Here is a 20185-nt window from a genome sequence, read left to right on the forward strand (position 1 = left end):
AGATCAAATACAAAAACGGGATCAGGTCTGTCTGACCTTCCTGGCAGGGGCTTGTGTTATGTGCTCCTAAGGCCCCCTAATGAAAGGGATTTCCCATTGCCATTGGGTAGCCTGTTCCATTATTGCTCCATCCTAGCACTCATGAAGGTTTCCTCCACATCCCACTGAATCCCCTGTGCTGTAAATTGAGCTGATTTCTTCTTCTCCCCTCATAACCAGCTGAGAGAATACTTAATGAATGTCCTCTTTAAATACTAAATGAATGTCTTCTTCTGTATTAGAAGACTTGTCTCATGCGTTCCCCTTAGACTGCATTTTGATTAAACAAGCGTTCATCTTTCAGCCCGTCTTGATGAATCAGATCATTTCTGTTACTTTCCATGAAAATTTTAAGTGTGTTCTATCAGAATAAGATTATTAGTAAATAATGATAAAGAAGGCTTTAAAAGGTATGTGTCAACATAGTGTGCTCTCTCATATAGTAGAGGAGCTGTTCATAACACATAGGAATCATTGCACCTACACTGATGCAGTTACTCATGGTTACAGTCACTATTTAGCAAACACAGAAGCGTGCGGTCTCCCTAGGAGATTATACGGTTAGGTATAATAGAGTATCAGCTATACTGGGATTGGAGGGAACCCTCCTTCTAGTACCTCTGTTGTTTTGGAGAACCCTGAGAATACAGCTGCAGACAGTGATAATTCAGTTTTGTAGGTGACCTGAGATGCTTTCAGTTTGTCCCAGAGTTTTTGACATGTTGGCTCCATAGTGATTGTGAGAGAAAGCCAAGGGGCAACCACTATGCGAAGTAACACCTGGGTTCTCCACTCTCGTAACTCATTGGAGGCATTGCCTTTCTCAGGGTAAAATCTGGTTGAGGTTCTTCTTCTAGAAGATGTCCTTACAGAATTTGTAATCCTTAAGGGGCTCTAGCAATGGCAATTTGTTGTGCAAACCTGTTTTGGTTTAGTGAGATTTCCCAAGGAAATGAAGTTTATGTGGTTGCTTTCTCTGTCCATCTGCTTATCATCTGTTGGGGACACTAAATTCTGTCACTTAATGTAGAAGTTGCTGAGAGATCAAAATGTCAGACTGCAACACCAGCTTCTGAAGCTATATATAGAACTTAGTAATTCAGTTACTTAACCCAAATCCTTTGTAGTTTTTCATCATTCGTACATACTAAGCAGCACTAAGGCAAATAACTAAATAAATAAAAATAACTGACTACTTCTTAATCTTTTTCATTCCATAGATTACAAAAAGAAAATTCTTGCCAGCTACAACCTGAAGAAATAAGTTTTGGTACTCCTACAGGATGCTTGGACAAGGATACATTTGAGTCAGAGCAAATGTCTCAGTCAGAGCCTTCAAATCAACAAAGGAATAGCTCCAAGCCACAGCCCTCTTTACCCAAAGGCAATGGTGACGGGGAAATACATCTAGAACCCTTAGGCAAGCCAGCACCTGATAATAACAAAGGTACAAACCACTTGATTAAACACAGTAAAAGAGCTGATGGCAGCCTGGCATGGTTTGACAGCCTGGAAGACAGCAACACTGATGCTGAAGAAACTTTTCAGAAAAAGTCTCCGCTGCCCAAGATAATCCCAGATAAGTTGGCTTCAAAAGCCTTGTGCAATACCTCCTGTTCAGAAGGAGGAAATTCTTCAATCCTAAGGAAGGGAAATGGAGCGAGAGAATCACAAACAACTGTGAATCTACATGCTCCTTTGGAACAGGACAAGGCTTCCAAGGTAAGCAGGAAAAGGACTGAAGAACATGAATGTTTTTCTTCAGAAGCAAATACTCGAGACCCAGCATCACCAAGTGCTGATGTGCAGGATTCAGTTGTTACACAACGCGTTTCTAAAAGGTGGCAGAGACTGCACACAGAGAGATCACATGGATTCTTTACCAGCACACAGGACCCTGAGGCAAAGGCCCTTCCCCCAGCATTACCTGCATCTGGCCTGCTAGATCTTTCAAGTGATACAGACTCTGTGTTGGGGGAGGAAAAAAGCAGTGTAGCTGCAGCAGCCAAAAATGCAACAATTTCCATAAGGAAACGAAATAAAGGTCAAGTAGAGACGGAAGCAAAGGCAGTAAGTTCCCATGAGCCAGAAATCATTGACAGTGAAAGTCCTCCAGCAGCTAAACTAGCTAAATTTTCTTTCAGACCAAGGACAAAACTTGATCATTCTTCCGAGAAGAAAAATGCAGAATTTTCTCTTTTTCAGAGTGAAAATATTACTAAGCCTGGAGAGCAGCAGCCAGAAGAGTGCTGCCCCCCTGAGAAACGCAAGATGACATTGACCCGCTTAGGAACAAAGAGTATGGAAAAGCGACCAACCGGTAATAAAGGGAATGAAGAGCAGCAGAGTCAGGCCTTAGAGAAAGAGATCAGAGGAAATGCAGCGGTACGCTCTGATGTCAGCTTTAGTGCTGTGTCATGTCCACCCACTGAAAAGGGAAGGGAGGGAGAGGAAAAGCTTGGTGGCCCAAGCACAGAGAGGGTGTGCTCAGGCACATTAGAAAAACTGTCCAGGTTCTGCTTTGCATCACGTCCTGACTCAAAATCAGAAACTCCACCTACTGTTAAGAATGACACTAGCAACAAGGGAAGTCACAGCCCGTTGCTGCAGGTGCATGTGAGCAATCCGAGCAAAAGGAAGAGTTTTGCACTGGGAAATGCTAGTAAAGCACGTGTGGTTGCCCAGAAACCCCTCTTCTCGATAGCAGAGCTAGATGATGCTGCATTAGATTTTGATTGGGATGAAGAGGTTAGGAAAAATCCAAGCTCGTAACATGTATATCCTCCACATTTCTGAAGATATGGCTGTTCTGACTCTCCATCCTTCTATCAATTGTATCAGCAGCACCTGAAGTTTACAAAGCATTTAAAAATAATCATTCTGGACCTCTGTGGATGCCAATGAACATACATCCTTTAAGGGCTGCATACTTCACATCAGCTAAAGGCTGCATATGCTGCAGGCCTGATGTGACTTTCGGTTTTTCTAAACTTCCCAAGACTGCTTATGTCAGCTGATTTTTCTGATTAAGCTGAAGACTCACACGGTTATGTTCATGTGTACAGAGTACAGCAACACTTGCAGAAGAGCAGGTTTAATTGACTGTTGTCCTTTATTTTGTGTAACAGTTGGAACTATATATGTGACTCAGATTGTCCTTGTAAATGACCATGCCACTTTAGAAAAATTACGATGCTAAAGCTACGCTATTATGTTTTGTTTATCTATATATAAGGTTTGTTTTCAGTGTAGGTAGCAATGCTGTAATTTCTCATCATGCTCTGGTGAGTATTCCTATATTATCAGTATCATGACAATTTTGCTACGTCTGGTTACTGCGCTCCTTGTCACACTGCTGATGTTGAAGACGTATCTAGGGCTTTTTGTTTCTCTTTTTTTTTTCCTTTTTAATTTCAGTTTTAAATACATTGGTTGAGGTATCTGTGTCTGTATTCTGGGTCATTTTATCAAAACCCATCTCTGTAATAAACATACAGAAGATATTTCAGGTGACTGGGAACCCTCAGTAACCAGGGTAACTTCAAGGCAGGCCTTAAGCCCTGGCATCTAAGCTACACTGCAAACGTAACTGCACAGTGAACAGCTACCCTAATGTGGCTTCATTCTACCTCAGATAATGTTTAGTTGACTATTTTAATTATGATTAGTGTTTTAGTACATCTGATACGCATTTCATTGTCAGCATGCTGTGTTCTATGCCATTCATTCGTCTAATGGGAAATTAATCTCCTAATGCATTACATGCTTACAGAGAAAGGTAAGCGTTAAATTTCGTTCAGTGACTTGTCTGGTATGATTCTTTTGTGCTTGAATTCTCCACAGAATATTCTTGCTATTACCTGCAAGGTAAACAGAGAGTGGAATGGTTGCTTATGGCACAGTAAATCCTTAGAGAGGCTTGCTAGCACAAGGAAGGTCTCATTCCCTCTTGATTTGTTTAAAATTAGAAGTAGCTCCCTGAAACCAGGTGAGTTAAAATACTGTAAAGTGTCTGGAAAGGGGGGAGTGATAAGGCCCAAGGTACTTCAGTGTGGTACAGGGAAGTCATGAGAACGGGAATTGTAGCAGTTGGCTTAGTGTTAAGAGTTCAGGAAAAGGGCAGAGACAATATTGCCCAGGGTGGTTGCGTAGTAAGTAGCTCCTCCAACACAAATGCAACATCAGTCAAAAGAAGTGGACTTTACCCACGTCTCTCCCAGAGCACAGAGCCCCCCAGTCCTGTTGCTTTTCACAGAGACCTACTCCAGGGTGAGGGTGGCCTGCGCTCAAGGTCCTTCTGCCATTGAAAACCAAATGCTTCCTACTGGATGCTGTGTCTACACTGCAGCTTGATCAAGAATCCAGGGTCAGGAATCCCGGAGCTGTCAATGTTAATGATGGTCTTCTTACTTTTCAGAGGCCAGCTAAAGGTGCAGTTTTTCATCACCACTGCAGATGCATCAGGCCTTTGCATGGTGGTCTCATTTACATGTGGTGGACATTAACAGCTGGACAGCGCAAAGCCAGAACATAGCTACTGGATCGCAATAGTGAAGCACCGCAAGTTTTATTTTTCAGGCATGCAAGATGATAAAAAAAAAAAAAATCAATCCACTCATGCAGGTTTTACTCATCACTTTCCTATAAATCAGTAGCTAGGACCTCATCTAGTGTACTTTGCTATGTAAAATTAGATGACCAGCTGCCCTCAAGAACTGCAAGATCTTTTCTTAAACAAACTTCTGTGGGAGGCTGGTTGACTTTTCTTCTCTCTGTCCAGTGGAAATCAGAACTCCGTTGAAAAAAAGTAGAGTCACGGTGGCAAAAAATGGAGCCTAAAGTCAAGCTTAAAATTTTCTTCTTATTCTCTATGCTTACGTTGTGTTTGAGAATGTTCTGTTCTTTATTTTCTTCTTGTCTCAAAGTTGTTGCACTGTAAGGTCTGCCTGAGGGCCAGGAAAACTCCACAGTGCATGAGAGCAGCTGTGTTTCAGGGATGCTGAAATGCCTTGTACTGCAGGCAGATACCTTCCTTACTAGTGAAATGCAGTCCCGTGAAGCCAGGGAACGCTCAGTTAGCAACAACTGTGAGACCTGGGCATCCAGATTTCCTTGGTATCCTCAGACCTCTGCACAGATCATTGCGATTGATTGAACAGAAGATAAACCAAGTTTATTTTTCACAGATGCCAAATGTTTCCTCTAATTCAGTGGGACTCAGCCTGGAATACTGAGGTGCTGTATGTCAATTTTTCCAGTCACTAATCACACTTGCGGTCCAGTTCAGCAGTCTGGCTGACAAAATACTGCTAAATCCTTTTTTTCATTACTCTTTTTTGAATTGAAAACTGCAGATTATGTCTTTTAAAGCACAACGAGCAGAGCCACGAACAGCTGGCAGCCTGTTGGCTAGATCCCTTCGGATAGTGTGGCAGACGTGCCTGGTGCCTGATGGGCTCAGCCTGCTCAGCACACTGCCAGGCTTTGGGAAACACCTTAGAGCAGTCCAGCCAAGCAAGGTGTGTGCATTGAGGTGTTTGATTTTGGAGGAGGCCAAATGACTGAGCTCTTCAGAAGGCCTGCTGAAATTCCCTGCCAACAAAAGGTAGTGTGGCTAGAAAGGGCCTCTGATACTTATTAGAGAACAAAACCAAGAAGGATAAAGAAATTCCTTGGCATCTCAGCTCCTGCTTAATGTGGGCAAATTAGCCCACTTAAGTCAAGGTTTTCACTAGTGGGTGCAATCTCTGTACGTTCATTCTTTTGTGGTGCCGTTTGTAAGGCCTGATTTGCAGATGTCCTGAGTACTCGCAGCTGAAGCTTAAATCAAGGAGATGTGGGAGGTGGAATGTGATTGTAATTCTGCTCCTCTGTCTTCGGCTCTCTCATGTTCTTAGCTGTGAGATGGTCCCTTCAAGAAGCGGCAGTGAATGCTGTCACTTAAGATACTCTGTGTCAATGAGACAAAGCCAATGGCTGGGTTGCTGTCTACTATTTAGAGGAGTTTTAGGTATCTAAATCCAAACATACACTGCAGTATTGAGGCAAACTGAATCATATCATTCTTTGTAGTACATTAATGGTTAATTATTTCTGAGGGATAATACTTTAAAGAATAAATCGTTAAGAAGATAGTTGTCTCTTCAGGTTCCCCTCATTAGTAGTAGTCAGTGTATTACTTTATGAAATGGAACCATGCTTCTTTCTTGAGCAGAGTGTTTTGAAGTCTGAGGGATCTGCTTCTCCCTCAATATGATGTGAGAAACTGGGAAAGCAAGCCAAAATGAATTACGAAAGGATAGTACAAACGCCAGTCGCTCTGAGGTCACCCTGGAACACCACTTTGGCAGCTGTTTTCCAGTTTGAAGCAAGGAGGAGGCACAGGGACGTTCCAGTCAGCTTGGAGAAAAGGCCACCTTTTCTATCTTAGCAGGAAAAAAAAACACAACTGTTGCCCATTCAGACTCTGTCTGCAAAGAGGTCACGCAAGTGTTGGGTAAGTAACCAATGAATAAATTTGGAAGAGCAGGTACTGCTGAGATCTTTCTCTACCAGGCCAGTTGAAATACTACTGTTGCTTCTGAAATACTAGTACTGCTTCTGACTCATAGCGTGAACTCTGAGCATTGAAGGTAAATGAGAAACACGTAGTAAGAAGAAAATGATACCTGCTGTGGATTTACGCTCTCCCTCACTGTTGCCATTGCTACAGAGCATATTTATTGTTGCCTTGGCAGGACACATTGCTAACTCCTTTCCTTTCCCTTTTTAAACCAAATTCCCTCACAAACAATCGTGTTCTAATGTTTTTGAGCTACGAGAGGCCTGTGATGGGAGGATTTAATCCATTACAGCAGTGACAGTCTGCTGGGCTAAACGAAAGATGAATTTCCTCTGAGCATGTTGTGCAGTCAATGGGCAGATGAGTCACGTCTCGTCACCTGCCTTCCTGGAGAGGCACAGAGCCCTTATCTCCTTCACGTTTTAACACTTGCCTCTCTTGGTATGTGATGCAAGCCTTTAAAAACACATCCAGTATGTCTTCTCAGAGTGATTATATACTGATACATATTAAACCAATTATTAGTGTTGAATACACTGGTATTTTATTAAATTGGGTTTTATCTTTGTGAGTCTGATGCATTAAATGTGAATAGATGTTGCTGTCTTAAAACCCAGCTGAACAAAGCCTTACAAGTCACGGATTCTAGCAGCATGTTGATCAGGTCCTTGTTTGTGAGCAGCATGAAGTGCTGGTGCTAGATATTCAGTGGCCAGACTCCATTGCCTCCGCTGAAAGCAGATTACGTCACGTTAGCATGGGGCAGGATCGAGTTTTTACTGGCAGCTGTCCCATAAATAGGGTTCTCCCGCGTGGCCCACGCAGACATGCTGGCGAGTCAAAGGGAGGAAGAAAATGACAAGCTCAGCAATTTAATTGTATTTTTATATTATTTAATTCTACTTTTGTGATGGGAAAAAAAAATCGCTTCATCATAGTTCTCTTAATCCTCCTGCACGGCGCTGTTGCTGGGGAAAGCGCTTTGTTACCTACACATGGGAACTCAGTGCCAGCTGAGACAGGTGAGGGCGTACAAGATGTCAGCACAGCCTTGACTAATATAAAACAGGACTTCAGTGGGACCCATGACCCTCTGGAGCTGGAGCCGAGACAGGATGTTCTGGACTGCCATCAGGTGGCTCTGCTTGGTGCCTGAATCACCCTGTTTGTCAGTACAAACTCCCTTGGGAAGGGAGAGCCGTGAGTAATTTTGCTCTGTTCTTACCAACATCGCTGGTCGTGTTACGATCTCTCTGAGATCTGTCTCCTGCACGAGGAGGCAGTATGAGAGAAAGCAGTTGTTTTTCAATCCGATTTCCTTATAATGATTTTGCCTTCTTTATCTTAAAGAGTTACGCTATTAAATTGCATTTAATAGTCAGTTCCAATCCTTCAGGGTTACCTGGAATTCTTCCTACAGACAGCAGGATACGTGGGCATTTGTAACCGTTCAGGATCTTACAGCACTTAGAAGCACCAAGCTGTGGTTCGTGACCTTCTCGTAGTCCGGTGTTGCTGGAGGTGGTTGGCGATGCTCTATCAGGTACGGCCTGTGGTTGCTGCCACTGGTTCCTCACCCTCACCTTGATTACTTGCCACTGATGTAGCCTCCTCCTCACCTCATCCCCTTCCTTTCAGGTCCTTGTTGCCTACTGTCTCTGCAGCTCAGGACTGTCACTGCCTGGTCCTGCAGTGCCAGTGGGGTCCTCCTTAATACTCCCCTGAGAGTGCTACCCATGTTATTTAGAGCACTTCTGGGGCTGATACTCAGTTCCTAAGCTTGTAAAACAACCTGTAATATAATAAGAATCACTTGACGCGTAAACATCTTACAAAACCAGCCTTGAGTTCCTTCCCAGCATTATGAAAACATCAGACATGACACAAAAAATGTGGCAGGAGACAAACTGAAAAAGATAACATGTGCCGTGTGTATCAACTACTCTGCTAACACATTCTTGTGCTGCCAGCTAGTCTTATTCCAGTTTATGTGCCGTTTTTAGTTCTAAATAACTAGTAAGCAGAAAAAAACCACAACGCTGTATGGCTGAGTTTGCTTGTTGCTCATGTTGTTCTCAGGACAGTTGTCTGAACGTCACGATTCTTGTAAAATATGTACATTAATGTGTTAAATATCATAATTAGACGTGTACCACTATTATAAAACTAAGTGAACTAAAGCCCAAAGGCAAAGCAAAGTCAGTATAAGCAGAACTGAAACTTCTAATTAATGGATTCAATGTGAACAGATCTCCCAAGTGAAGACATATAACACCACGTTCTAGAGGGAATGTATTTATTGATGGGGAGATGAGGTAAACAGAGTATTAAGTGCTCAGTATTTCATGTGAATGAGGCAATAGCTTCATTAATAATGAATGCTAATTATGTCATCTCCCGTAGGTATCTGATATTCCCTGGCTTATCAATACTTTCCTTCCTGTTAGGCAGAAGAATGTTAATAGCTCCAAGGGATAACATTGTCCTTTACTGAGTAAAGAGCACAGCCATTTTAGAAAAGACTATCAAAATATGTCTATCAAATTTGATTCTTCTGAACAAATATGCGGTATTACAATTGCTCACGATAATTTGTGCAATATAGACCATATGCATATTGCACAATATTGTAAATATTGTTGTATGAATAAAATATATTCCCTCAATGCAACTTAGGAAGAGATAACCTTTGGAGCAATGACATTTCAATCAGTAACATTTCCTAATTTGAACTCAGTAGTCATGAGGCAGTTACAATAGGGTTATGTGAAAAGGCAAGTGAAGTATAAGAAGTCCCCAGCAGAGAAGCTCGTACAAGCAAAACCTACATGACTGCAGTTGCTCACAGTGTTTGGCACATTCTGACTAGCATGTACCAGGTCCCAAATCACCCCGTTGGCACTGTCAACAACATAATTCCGTACTTATTGGCAATTGGAAGGGGTCAAGAGCAGTGGAAGCTGCAAATTCCCAGATAGAGCTACCTCCCATGTTCAGTGGCATCCTTATGTTGCCCGTCCTCACTGCCAGATACCAGGTGAGCACAGCACGTATTTCCGGAAGTGTCACTGGCCTTTGTCCTGAAGTGTTCTCCATCTCCATTCAGTGTCCTTTATTTGCAAGGCACCTACTTCCATAGTTCATCCATCTAAGCAAAATGCCACACAGAAGAGTAACAACGCCTTCGTGCCCTCAGCATGAGAGCGATGAGTCAGCCGCTCACACAGCTGCATCTGCTGCTCTGCTTCCAGCCCGGCTTGGTGGTCTGGAGGCAAGGGTCGAGGTCAAAGAAGCTTCACTCCCACTGTGTACTACTGAAGGCCAGCAGCTTTCCTCCACTCCTCCCCTCCGTGGACATGTGGAGGCGTAAGAGTGCCTGTCTTTGCGCAGGAAGGTGTAAGTGGTGTCCGCACACCAGAGCTGTGTTTTTTGAAGAGGATCTTGCAGGTCACAGACTGACCTCAGAAGGCCAGCTGCTAGGAGAGACAGCCGCCCACTAACAGCTCCGAAATCCTACAGGGGGAGCGCCCTGCAGTGGAGAGGAACCCAGAGCAACGTGAGATGCCGGTTGACACAGCCCCTCGCACGTCGGTGTCGGCATTAAGCGATGTGCTTCAGCACAGCCCGTGGAGCTGGACCGACATTGTCCTGCCAAGACAGCCGACGTGCGCAGAGCCTCTGCTCCGAGGATCATGGCAGTACAGCCTCGCTGCAGCTGGTGCTCTTCTCTCAAAGTCATAAATACTGGATTTACACAACCAGGCTCAGCTTTCAGTCTTAGCAACACCCAGAGATAATTATGCCGATGGGAAAACTCAAAAATATTAAACATGAAGGCTAAAAACTGGAAGGTAAATAAAAAGTTAAATAAATTCTTGCACCAGAGGAAATGCTGAGAGTCATCTAGTCTGTGTTTGTAGCCAGAGGTAGGATAAGCTACACCTAAACTTTGGCAAGTTAACATATTTTTTTTGGTAAAAAATATTTTGTATAGTATTTGGCTTACAATTTCTGAATACTCATGATTGACAGCTCTGCTCTACTATATAGCTAGTGATCAGCAACATCACTGAAAAGTCTCTTCCTTCTTTAAATAAATAGCAAAGATCCAAGCCAAAATTTTAAATACACCATAAAATCTTAGGAAGACTGAAAACTTTAAAATCACTGCTGGGTCATTCCAATTCCTGTAAGAATTGTAAGGAGTGTTTCCAATGACTTTAGCAGGATCATTTTCTAATGCCTTTCACTGGATTCAGCTCAGCAGCATATAGTTATGAGTCCATTATCCAGTTACCAACATTCAGAACTAAGTAGCCTTCTAGTCTTTGGCAGTAAACCTTTTATTCCGGCAAACTGGAATTAAAAACATACCATTCTCTCAGTGAACATAGAGAAAATATAAGGGATTTTTTTTTTACTACTTTAGTGATTTAAAAATGTAAGTTAAATTTCTCACAAGTTTAAAAGTTCCATCTCTAATTACCTCTAAGAGGTGTCACTGAAAAGATGATATAATCTTCTGTACTTGTATCTGAAATGATGTTGTTTCGTTAAGTGCTATCTTGATTTAATCAGCCGCTCCTGTAATTACATTGTGGTTCTCCCATTAGTATTTTTCCAGTCTCATTGAGGGGTGTACACCTCCACTATTTGCATTTTTATAGGCTTAAGTTTGTCGGGCAAACTTCAGGTTGGTTGGATTTTTTTATTTTTTTTAGCTTAACTTGAAAATAGCGTGTTAGCCACAAGAAAAGAGGTAGAAAAGTTCCAGCATCTATTTTCAGACACTTTTAATCCATTCTGAAGATCCTTGAGCAACATGAAATCTTACATTTTAAAGCTAAAGCTTTAATTTATTTTTTTATATTAATTCTAAAACACTTGAAGTAGAAAACCATAATTTTTGCAGGGGAGATTGTTGCATGCAGAACAAATGCATATCCCAGAAATGCTTTAGTCTCAGATTTGTTGCCATGGCCTTTGGAGGCTATTCTGTAAGACCCCTGTAATAGCGTACCTGCTGCAAGCCACGAGCCTATCAAAATGGAGAGGTTTGCTTTATTCTCAGAGAATTTGGATTAACAGCCCCAATCTTAAAGGCAAAGTGAGCCAATGTATACAACCCTCTCCCCCTCAAGTTCTCTTTGAAGATCATGAGGATAATGAAGCTTGAACAACACCTTGGATGTACGCTGTTCCTTGTGTCTGACTGTATTGTCTCTCATCTGTTTGGTTGGATTTTAGCACACACATTGCTAAATTGTGTCGTGTGGCACCTTGAGCTTGGCGGCAGCTTCGAAGGGCAGGCGTGGAGCTCTGCGGTGCCGTTTACATGCAGGACAATAAGAAACTACTCTGAGTAAAAACGAGGGAGGTTCTAGGTCACATAACGCTTAAATAGGGTATATAAAGGAAAAGTGTAAAAAGTTGTACTTAATTCCTTGGTATTGTGTGCGTGCGATTTTGCAGAGCATTTTCACAGTGTCTTCTTCACATTCACGTTGTTTATACTTGGTGAGGCAGCCTAATGCATATCAGAGTAGGCACAGAGCATGAATGCACATATATTAGCAATTCATGGAAGAATGGGGTAATAGGGGCACGTTTCTAGTAAATATTTGTCTGCACACACTACGCATTTGCAAGTCCAGTAAACTAGACTTAGAAGAAGCCTTTCCTCTCCTTTTTAGAGGAATGGCATCAAACATCACAGACGTGCTCTGAGAAGCAATGTATTCACTTTTCCCTTTTTCCACACAGCACATGAAATAAATTATTTGATAACCAGCAGCTGGGGAGAAGGGAGAGCGAGCCCTTTGGAGTGAAAGCCGATACTGAACCAGCAGAGGGAGCTCCACAATGCGAATTCTTTCTTTTTGCAGAGGACAAGGGCCTTGGGAGATGGATGCTGTGAGAAATCCTCGCCGGCCACTGAACGCCCTGGCCGTCTGTGCTGCTTCTTCCCAGGTCCCAGGAATCACAACAGCAACGTGACATCACGTTTCTTTGGGTAGGAGTGCTTTTCTGACATGCCTATCATGTAATTTAAAAGGTCTCCCAAGTCCGAATGTTTGCTGAAGAACTAATCCTGGTATAACTGTAAGGTCTTCTACCTATAAAATGATGTGCTAAGCTTTTTTTAACATACTGTGCAGCTGCACTGTTGCCCTTGTTACCTGAATCCCTTGCTCTTAACAAAGACGCCACAATGAAGAGCCAGACTGCGACATTAAATGGTCTCTTCCAAGCTAAGAGGTATGATATCTCAACAAAGTGCCCAGCTTGGGTCACGACATGTTCTATTATTTTTAGAATTAGTTCCAATGCGATGGGTGCCAGGACACTGAAGGGACCTGGAACTTAGGGTCAGCTACGGAGTGCTTCCTTCACGAGCAGGCCAGCTTTGAGCAATGTGCCTCCACAGCCCTCCCTGGCAGGGACTCCCAGACTTGGACCCTTTGGGCGTTTCACTTTCCTCAGCTCAGGGGTCCTGAAAACCAGCACGGTTGTGGAATGAGCTGCTCGGTCTCTCTGGATCACTTTGCTAAAAGTAGTCATTGACTGCTTCTGCCTCTAATTCCTTCTCTCTACACAAGGAGCTAGAGAGAAATTAAATACCCTCTTAGCGCAATGTATTATCATGGAGAGCCGCACAACTGCAAGTTTCTTGTCATTAGTGTTGAAGGCAGGGATGGCCTCGGTATCTCTCGTCCTTTCCTCAATAACACACTTATACATTAGCATAAGCATTAAGCTGATTAGCATTGGCTTAATTGGTAGCAAACCAGGTTTGAGCTGAATGTGCTTGAAAACTCTTCCTTCTTGAGTACTGTGAGAGGCTCTCTCTCTGAAACAGGGAAAAGTGTTTTATTCTCATTCTCTTTTACTGTAGCAATGCCCAAATCTTTCTGAATTATAAACAAGCAAACAGCTTTGATCAATACTATAACACCAGCGACTACCATTATCTGCTAAGGAGATCTTTTGGAGACTGTGGTCTCTTCAGTTTCCCTGCTCTTTAGAGTGACTTTGCCAACTTCCCTGCATCACATGCATTTACTAACTCCCTTTTTCTGTAAGACAATAGTAACATGCTTTCCAGAACTGGCCACGTTTGCGTTTCTTTACTCCTGGTTTATGATGAAGTGTCTCCAATTCCCCAGCTTTCTCCAGTGGCCCATGAATGTTTTGGCTAAGGAGACTGTTACTTAAACCTGGTGCTTCTCTGCCTTTTAAACACTTGTTTGGTGGGTGATTAAAACTCCCCAGAACGCAGCCACTTTGCTCCTGCCCTCACCCATCCAACTCACCTGGCGCTGATGACAGCCAGCTCGTCAGTGACACCAGGCTCGCACCTCTGGGATTTGGGGATAGAATTATCGAGGCTTTTATCATGCCCTGATGTTAGGCTTAAACTGAAACTCCCGCATCTATCTGCGTACAGTCCTTGTCTGCTTTTCACAACAGTCTGCAGTTTCTTAACCAGTAGGCTTTCACAGCCTTGGCTGTGAATTAAACAAACATTAGCCTGCCTTGGGGCAGAACAGTGATCGCTCTTGTGATTCCCTTCTTCTGGTACTGTGATATGTACAGAAAGCATACATTTCACAGAGCTGTATAAATACAGAGCTAAGCCAGTGCAGATATAACCACAAGCCTCTCCCATTGTGCTGCACATTTGCCAGCAATGTGCCTCACATAAAGTAAAGACGTGGACGTTGTGAGAATCCAGTCGCAGATTTTAAATGGTTCATTGATCATACACTGAAAAAAAAAAAAACACTCTAAGTCAAGGTATTCTGCTTCTGTTCACTGTTCGGGACTCAAGATAGCATGGTTACTTTTGAGGATGTTAATAAAATAAAGTCCTTTAGAATTATGTTTCCAAAAGGCTAGTTATTAGAAGAAGCTAACATTGATAAATGATAGATTTGTTCACTTAAGACTCTAACTAATTTTAAAAGATGAATTCTAGAGAACACCTTATCTGATTTGTTAAGAAACTTCAGGGCTTTAACTGAAACATAATACAGCTGCTTTTAAAAAAATAATCCAGATACAATAGCTATTCTTACTCCTAATATGCTCAACTTGTATCAGTTAACCTGAAATTAAGTAAAAACATTTGCTTCACGAACCCAGGATTCCTAAACTTATATTGCTGGCAGACTCTTTGTCCATTTTCATTCTACCTCTTCATCCAAACTATCGCTGTCGGAGCCTCTTAACAGTTGTATTTGAGATGTCTAAAGCAGGCAAACAATATAAGAACTATCTGGTTCCTATTACTGTCACAGAACAGCCACCCTCCCTAGGCTGGGGAGTGTTTGTGATGCCAGAAAGCTAATTAGGTCAGTGTGTCAGTTTAAATTGTGCAGGAGATGAACATTAAATGTTTACTAAATTTAGCTTTCTGTTTCTGGATCTGGAACGTCTGTTTTCCACGATGGAGCAGGAGCAGAGACGCAGGGCTTTAAATTAATCAAAACCAGTATAGTTAAATGCATACAGAAAATGAAGTGGCAGACAGACTTACAGTAATTATTGCATTATCTAAATTATAAGACCGAGCCAAAGCTGAAAAAAGAGAGGGCTTTCAGAAAGTACATCCTGCAAGCCCTGAGATGACTTGTTCTGGCTGCAGTTTGGTGCAACTGCCTAGACAAATCATCAAAAAAGTGATGGGCAGGAACATTTTTGAAAAGCATGCAACACAAAGTTGCAGATGTGAATTAGGTACCTACAGCTGTGTTTAAATTTTGGGACATGGGAGCACTGTCTGGGTCCTGGGTCTAGACGCATACCCCAAAGGCATCTCATCTTTGTTCTGATTAGATTTCAACATGCACCGCCCTCTCCTGAGGCCATATGCTTACTGCCGTGGAAGAAATCTGGGTGCACACCCCAGGAGGCAGCACTGCAAGATCCTGCCTGGCAGGAAGTCAGCTGTGAAATCAGGACAGCAGGATATGCTGGAGAGCGTACCAGCCCAGAGCCTAGGTACATCCTCTTTGCCATAGGGGTTTTTAGGTTTTTAGGTTATTGGTATGAGCACAGGGCACCAGCTCAACTTTCCGCCAAAAGGCGGACAGAAGAGTTATGTGCTGTTTTTGCAACATAGGGATTAAAGCGCTCCCTCATAACGTGAGATTTTGGTTAATGATATTCATCCTTAAGATGGTTCTTATTCTTATACAATCACTGACAAATCCACCATCATTTATTGCTTTTGGGAGAGGGAAGTTTGACAGTTAACAGTGACATGCTTTTCCTCCTTGGTCTTTCTGGTTCACGAAATTGTAAGGGGAGGCCGTAGGCACCCTGTTTCCTTCACTGAAACCCTTAATATCATGGGATGTGAAAAGTTCATGCCTTCACTGTTGGGTCAGGTTGCAGAACATTCTGCTGACAAAGCTGGTGATTTGAGAGAATTCCTGGGAGAAGAGAGGAGAACTTGTGATAAATGGACTAACAAGGAAAAGTACCTCAAAACCAGCTAAGTTTAGTTTTAAAGCTTGACAGAATGATTAAGAAGACCAGTTGATATGCTTTTCCTGCACTAAATGAATAGATTTATTTTCTGGTACTAAAAATTGTATATGTGCTTATTTTTAGATGGCATTGTGTAGCTTATGCTCACTCAAACAATAAGCACTGGGGAGTTGATGTGAAAATACGGCTGGAGTAAAAATAGATGTTTGCTCTATATTCTTTCAGCTTCTTGGACTGGATGTTTCTTAAAGTATCTGTGTGAAAACAAACACTGTCAAAATGAAGAGGGCAAGTATCGTCTCTGTTCCATGTAACCTAATAACCTGCCCAAGACAAACTCTGTTTTATGTTCTTCCAAAACATATTCCAGACTGTGTAGTCACTCGAGACTTGTAATCAAACAGAAGCTGCTGAACCATCAGCAGCCAAAGTCTACTTCCTAAAAGAGCTGTTGTCATATACATTGTCACAGCCGTTCTGTATAATCCTTATTTCTGTTAGTCAATAGTTGGTGTGCAAGTAGGCACCCTTTGCCTCCAAGTGTCTACAAAGCAGAAAGGGAACTCACTAATGGTAAGAAGGAAATCAACTTTAATTGTTTTTATCTAATATGACTACCAAGAACGTACCTCTGAGGCACGGTAACCATAATATCTACCATTGAACTGTGCAATCTCCATTTGCCTCAATTTACCTGTTATGAATTTGCACAGATAACAGTATCAGCAGAACTTGAAAATGAGGCATCCTTCCTGTGTCATGGCAGCTCTGATGAGATAGTAGCTGTTAAGAATCTCCCTCCACCTCCAACTTTTTTTTTTTTTTAAGTGCCAAAAGCAAAGGAGAATAATATATACCCACAAACTAGCTATGGGATAGGTTTAAAGGCTGGGCCAGGCCGTATCAATTTCCTGTACTATCCCACCCACAGGCTTGATTGAACAGGGCAAAGTAAGCACCAAAGCCAGACGCAATGTGAATGGTTATGCAACAAATGAAGAGGCAGCAACAGAAAAAAAACGTAGTTTCCAAGCAAATCTCTCTGAACCAAGTTTGTATGTTGGAAATTAAACTAGGAGATCAGAAAAAAACTCTTTGAGAACAGTGGTCCCCTGTTCCTCAGGGGGTGCTCCTGGCCGTAGAGCAGTGCTCAAGCTGCCCAGGCAGCTGCTGACAACTGCAGCCACCAGCTGAATCCAAGTGGCTCCCTAGCATGGACCCAGCTCAGCAGCCATGAAAATAATACCCTGAAGACATGAAGCAATTGTTGGTCAGTAAGCCATCAAACTCCAGGCAGAATAGGTACTGAATAAAGAGAAGCAATCTCTTCTCCTTTGGCCCCGTCCATCCATCCTGTTCTCCCTATTAGATCTCTCACTTCTCCTGTACCATGGTATTTTTAATAGTTATGTATCTCATTTGCATTTTATACTTAAAATAAAGAGGGAGGAAGGATGAGAGGATAAAATTCTTAGAATTAATGGCTGTTGACCCCTAACCTTAAACAGTGATGTTACCCTTCTGCAAGTTCCTCCTCTGTCAAGTAACTGTACCCAGGAAATGAATATTAGTTTCTTAACAGCTGTCCTGGAAACTACATCCCTATTACTACTCTTTTTGAACACAGTAAACTAAATAAAGTTAAATGAAGCTATCAGACATGATCTCATATTGAAAGAACTGATGTCACTAAAATAACATTCTAAATTCAACAGCCTGATGTGATTATTAAAGAGGAATGTGGTCTATTTAGTACTGTACTGATCTAAGCAAGTCTCTATTTGCAGCAATGGTACTCCTGCTGGCATCAGGTTAGCCCTGCTGATATCATTGCATCTTGGACAATATTTACAATATAGCAGTGGATAATTGTAATGGCCAAGATTTATCATATAGAGCTTAAGATTTTCAGTAAAGTATTTAAACCTAACAAAAGGAGAGCTTGCACTTACGGGATTGAAAGATGAAAAGTAACAAGAAGCCAGAAAGATCAGCCAGGCATCTTTTGCCTTTCTAGAAAAAAGATAAAAAGTGACTTCTAATGTTCCTTTCTGTGTAGGTTGATGCTGGGGGTGAGGGGAAGTTCTCAGAAAAGAAAATGTCAGACATGGTTGTACTCTTCCTTTGTCCCTAGTACAGTGACCTTCTTCTCCCCAGCCTGTGATGTTGAGCCATCATGCCTCCTTTTGCTCTTCTACCACTTATTCCTTCTCAGTGGCCCCATTCCTTCTCATTTTTCACTTTCTTCAGTGCTGACCTCACAACCTCAATCTCTTATTTTTATATAGCTCTTTTCACTGGCATATCTGTCTCCTGAAAGCACCCACACACCCACCCACACACAGATCCCAAAGAACGCGCTTTCACTTCTTGTGTTTTCTACCATGAGTTTATAGCCAACATGTATGAACACAACGCATACAAATATATGTATATAAATGGCCTTATATGCAACTTGTGAATGCTGGGTCTGGAACTAGGAACACATCTTTTTTTTTTCTTTTTTTTTTTTTTTAAATATCTCTGTGAAGGCGTGTATATCCAGGCTTGCCAATAAGCTGTGCCAAGTATTCTCCACATAAGCAGTCGCTGAACTAAATGATGGTACTATGAGCAGGAGAGCTGATACACTGGAGTAGCTGAAGCCAGCAGCCTTGCCTGTTAGAAGATGAAAAGACTGAAGAATAAAGGAGCAGAGGTGATAAAAACTGACAAAAGACTTGCTTGAGGAAGGTATTTTATGGTTGTTGGAGAAAGAAATTTCCTTCTAAAGCATGCTTCATCCCATCCTCAGGTGGCTGTTTAGAGCAGCACCCTGCATGACCTGACATGTATCATGAATTCTGGTGTGCCCCAAGCTCTCTTCACAAAGTGTCAGTCGTGCAGGGCACCAAGAACTAAACTAGGCATTTGGGGCAGTGCCCAGTTACACTTACAGATACATTTTTAGGTGCAAATTTATCATAACTGAGTCAGCTCTGCTGCATGTGTCATGAGCAATACGGTATTTGGCACTACTCTTAAGGCCTGTTCCTCCAGCAGCATTGCTGAGAATGCCCTCTTTTATTTTTTAAACAGTAATTTATTAACAGATGATTTGGTAAGGGAAAAAAAAAAAAAAAGAGAAAAGGGAGAAAAATAAAAAAGCCTTATCTGTGTAGATATGGATTCTCGTGCTTGAAAAAGAGAGGAAAAATAGCAAAAGAAATCCCATTGGTAGTACAGGCAATCTTTGAACCCCAGTGGTGATTTTTCTAGAATTGTAGAGCCAGTGGTACTGCCTTAAATTCATTTGTTCTTCATTTGTAGGGTAAAAAAGTATCTTCCTTGCTGTAACGTGTGCTTGTGAAATATGCAGCTAATTACTGAAAAGGCTGTGTGTTTTTTTAAAGTTTCTTCAGTAAATGAGTGTACGGAAAGCAAAACTAAAAGTAAATGCATCCAGCAGAGGGAGCTCCAAAATCTGTTGGTTTTTTTTTGTGTGTGTGTGTGTGGGGGGGGTGACAGATGGCTCTTTGCTTTGAAATAGATGATCTCTGGTAGAATACTGGTTCCTAACATATAAATCCTTTGATGATTTTCATCCCCTTCTGTTAGGAATTCCCATCTTTCATTGCTCACAATCCTCAACACTAAAGTCATACCAGAATTTTTTCTGGGAGTATTTTTAAGGCTTTCCTCACATTCTAAAACAATTTTTATACATTTAAATTAATTTCAACTTAAATTTTAAGGCAGCATATAGCATATTTTTTTCAGAGTATTTATTTAAAATACTTCTGTTCATCTTTATTAGAAAAAAAAAACATAGCATAGGAATTAGTGAAAACTATCTTCACTCAGCAAATGAGCAAAGATATTTCCATTATATGAAATCTATATATGTGAATGTCAGTATGCTTTATCTCGTGGTCCAATCAGCCAGTCTGAGATGAGGCAGATAGATGGCAACTGATATGAGTTTTAAGCTCTCACCTTTCTCTACCATCAACACCTCTCTTCCCTAATTTTTCAGATTCATCAAAGAATGGCTGAAGATCCTGAGACCACTTTGTTGCCCAGATAATATGTTACTTATCTAATAGATAT

General features: G+C 41.8%; 1 protein-coding gene across 2 annotated transcripts in view; it reads left to right on the forward strand.

The window, feature by feature from the left end:
* MCM9 (minichromosome maintenance 9 homologous recombination repair factor) overlaps positions 1 to 19149 on the forward strand; it is a 62743-nt gene extending 43594 nt beyond the window's left edge. The window contains exons 12-14 of one of the 2 annotated variants that reach the window (XM_048065545.2): positions 1260 to 8144; positions 12487 to 12614; positions 18628 to 19149. In XM_048065545.2, the coding sequence (XP_047921502.2) occupies positions 1260 to 2811 (1552 nt within the window). In that variant the 3' untranslated portion in view covers positions 2812 to 8144; positions 12487 to 12614; positions 18628 to 19149. Of the gene's footprint in view, positions 1 to 1259; positions 8145 to 12486; positions 12615 to 15439; positions 16933 to 18627 lie in introns of those variants that run through there. The other variant, XM_066994362.1, reaches the window with a different exon arrangement.
* Positions 19150 to 20185: the final 1036 nt, after the last annotated feature.

The sequence above is a fragment of the Anser cygnoides genome, chromosome 3, assembly GCF_040182565.1.
Source record: "Anser cygnoides isolate HZ-2024a breed goose chromosome 3, Taihu_goose_T2T_genome, whole genome shotgun sequence".
Lineage (NCBI taxonomy): Eukaryota > Metazoa > Chordata > Aves > Anseriformes > Anatidae > Anser > Anser cygnoides.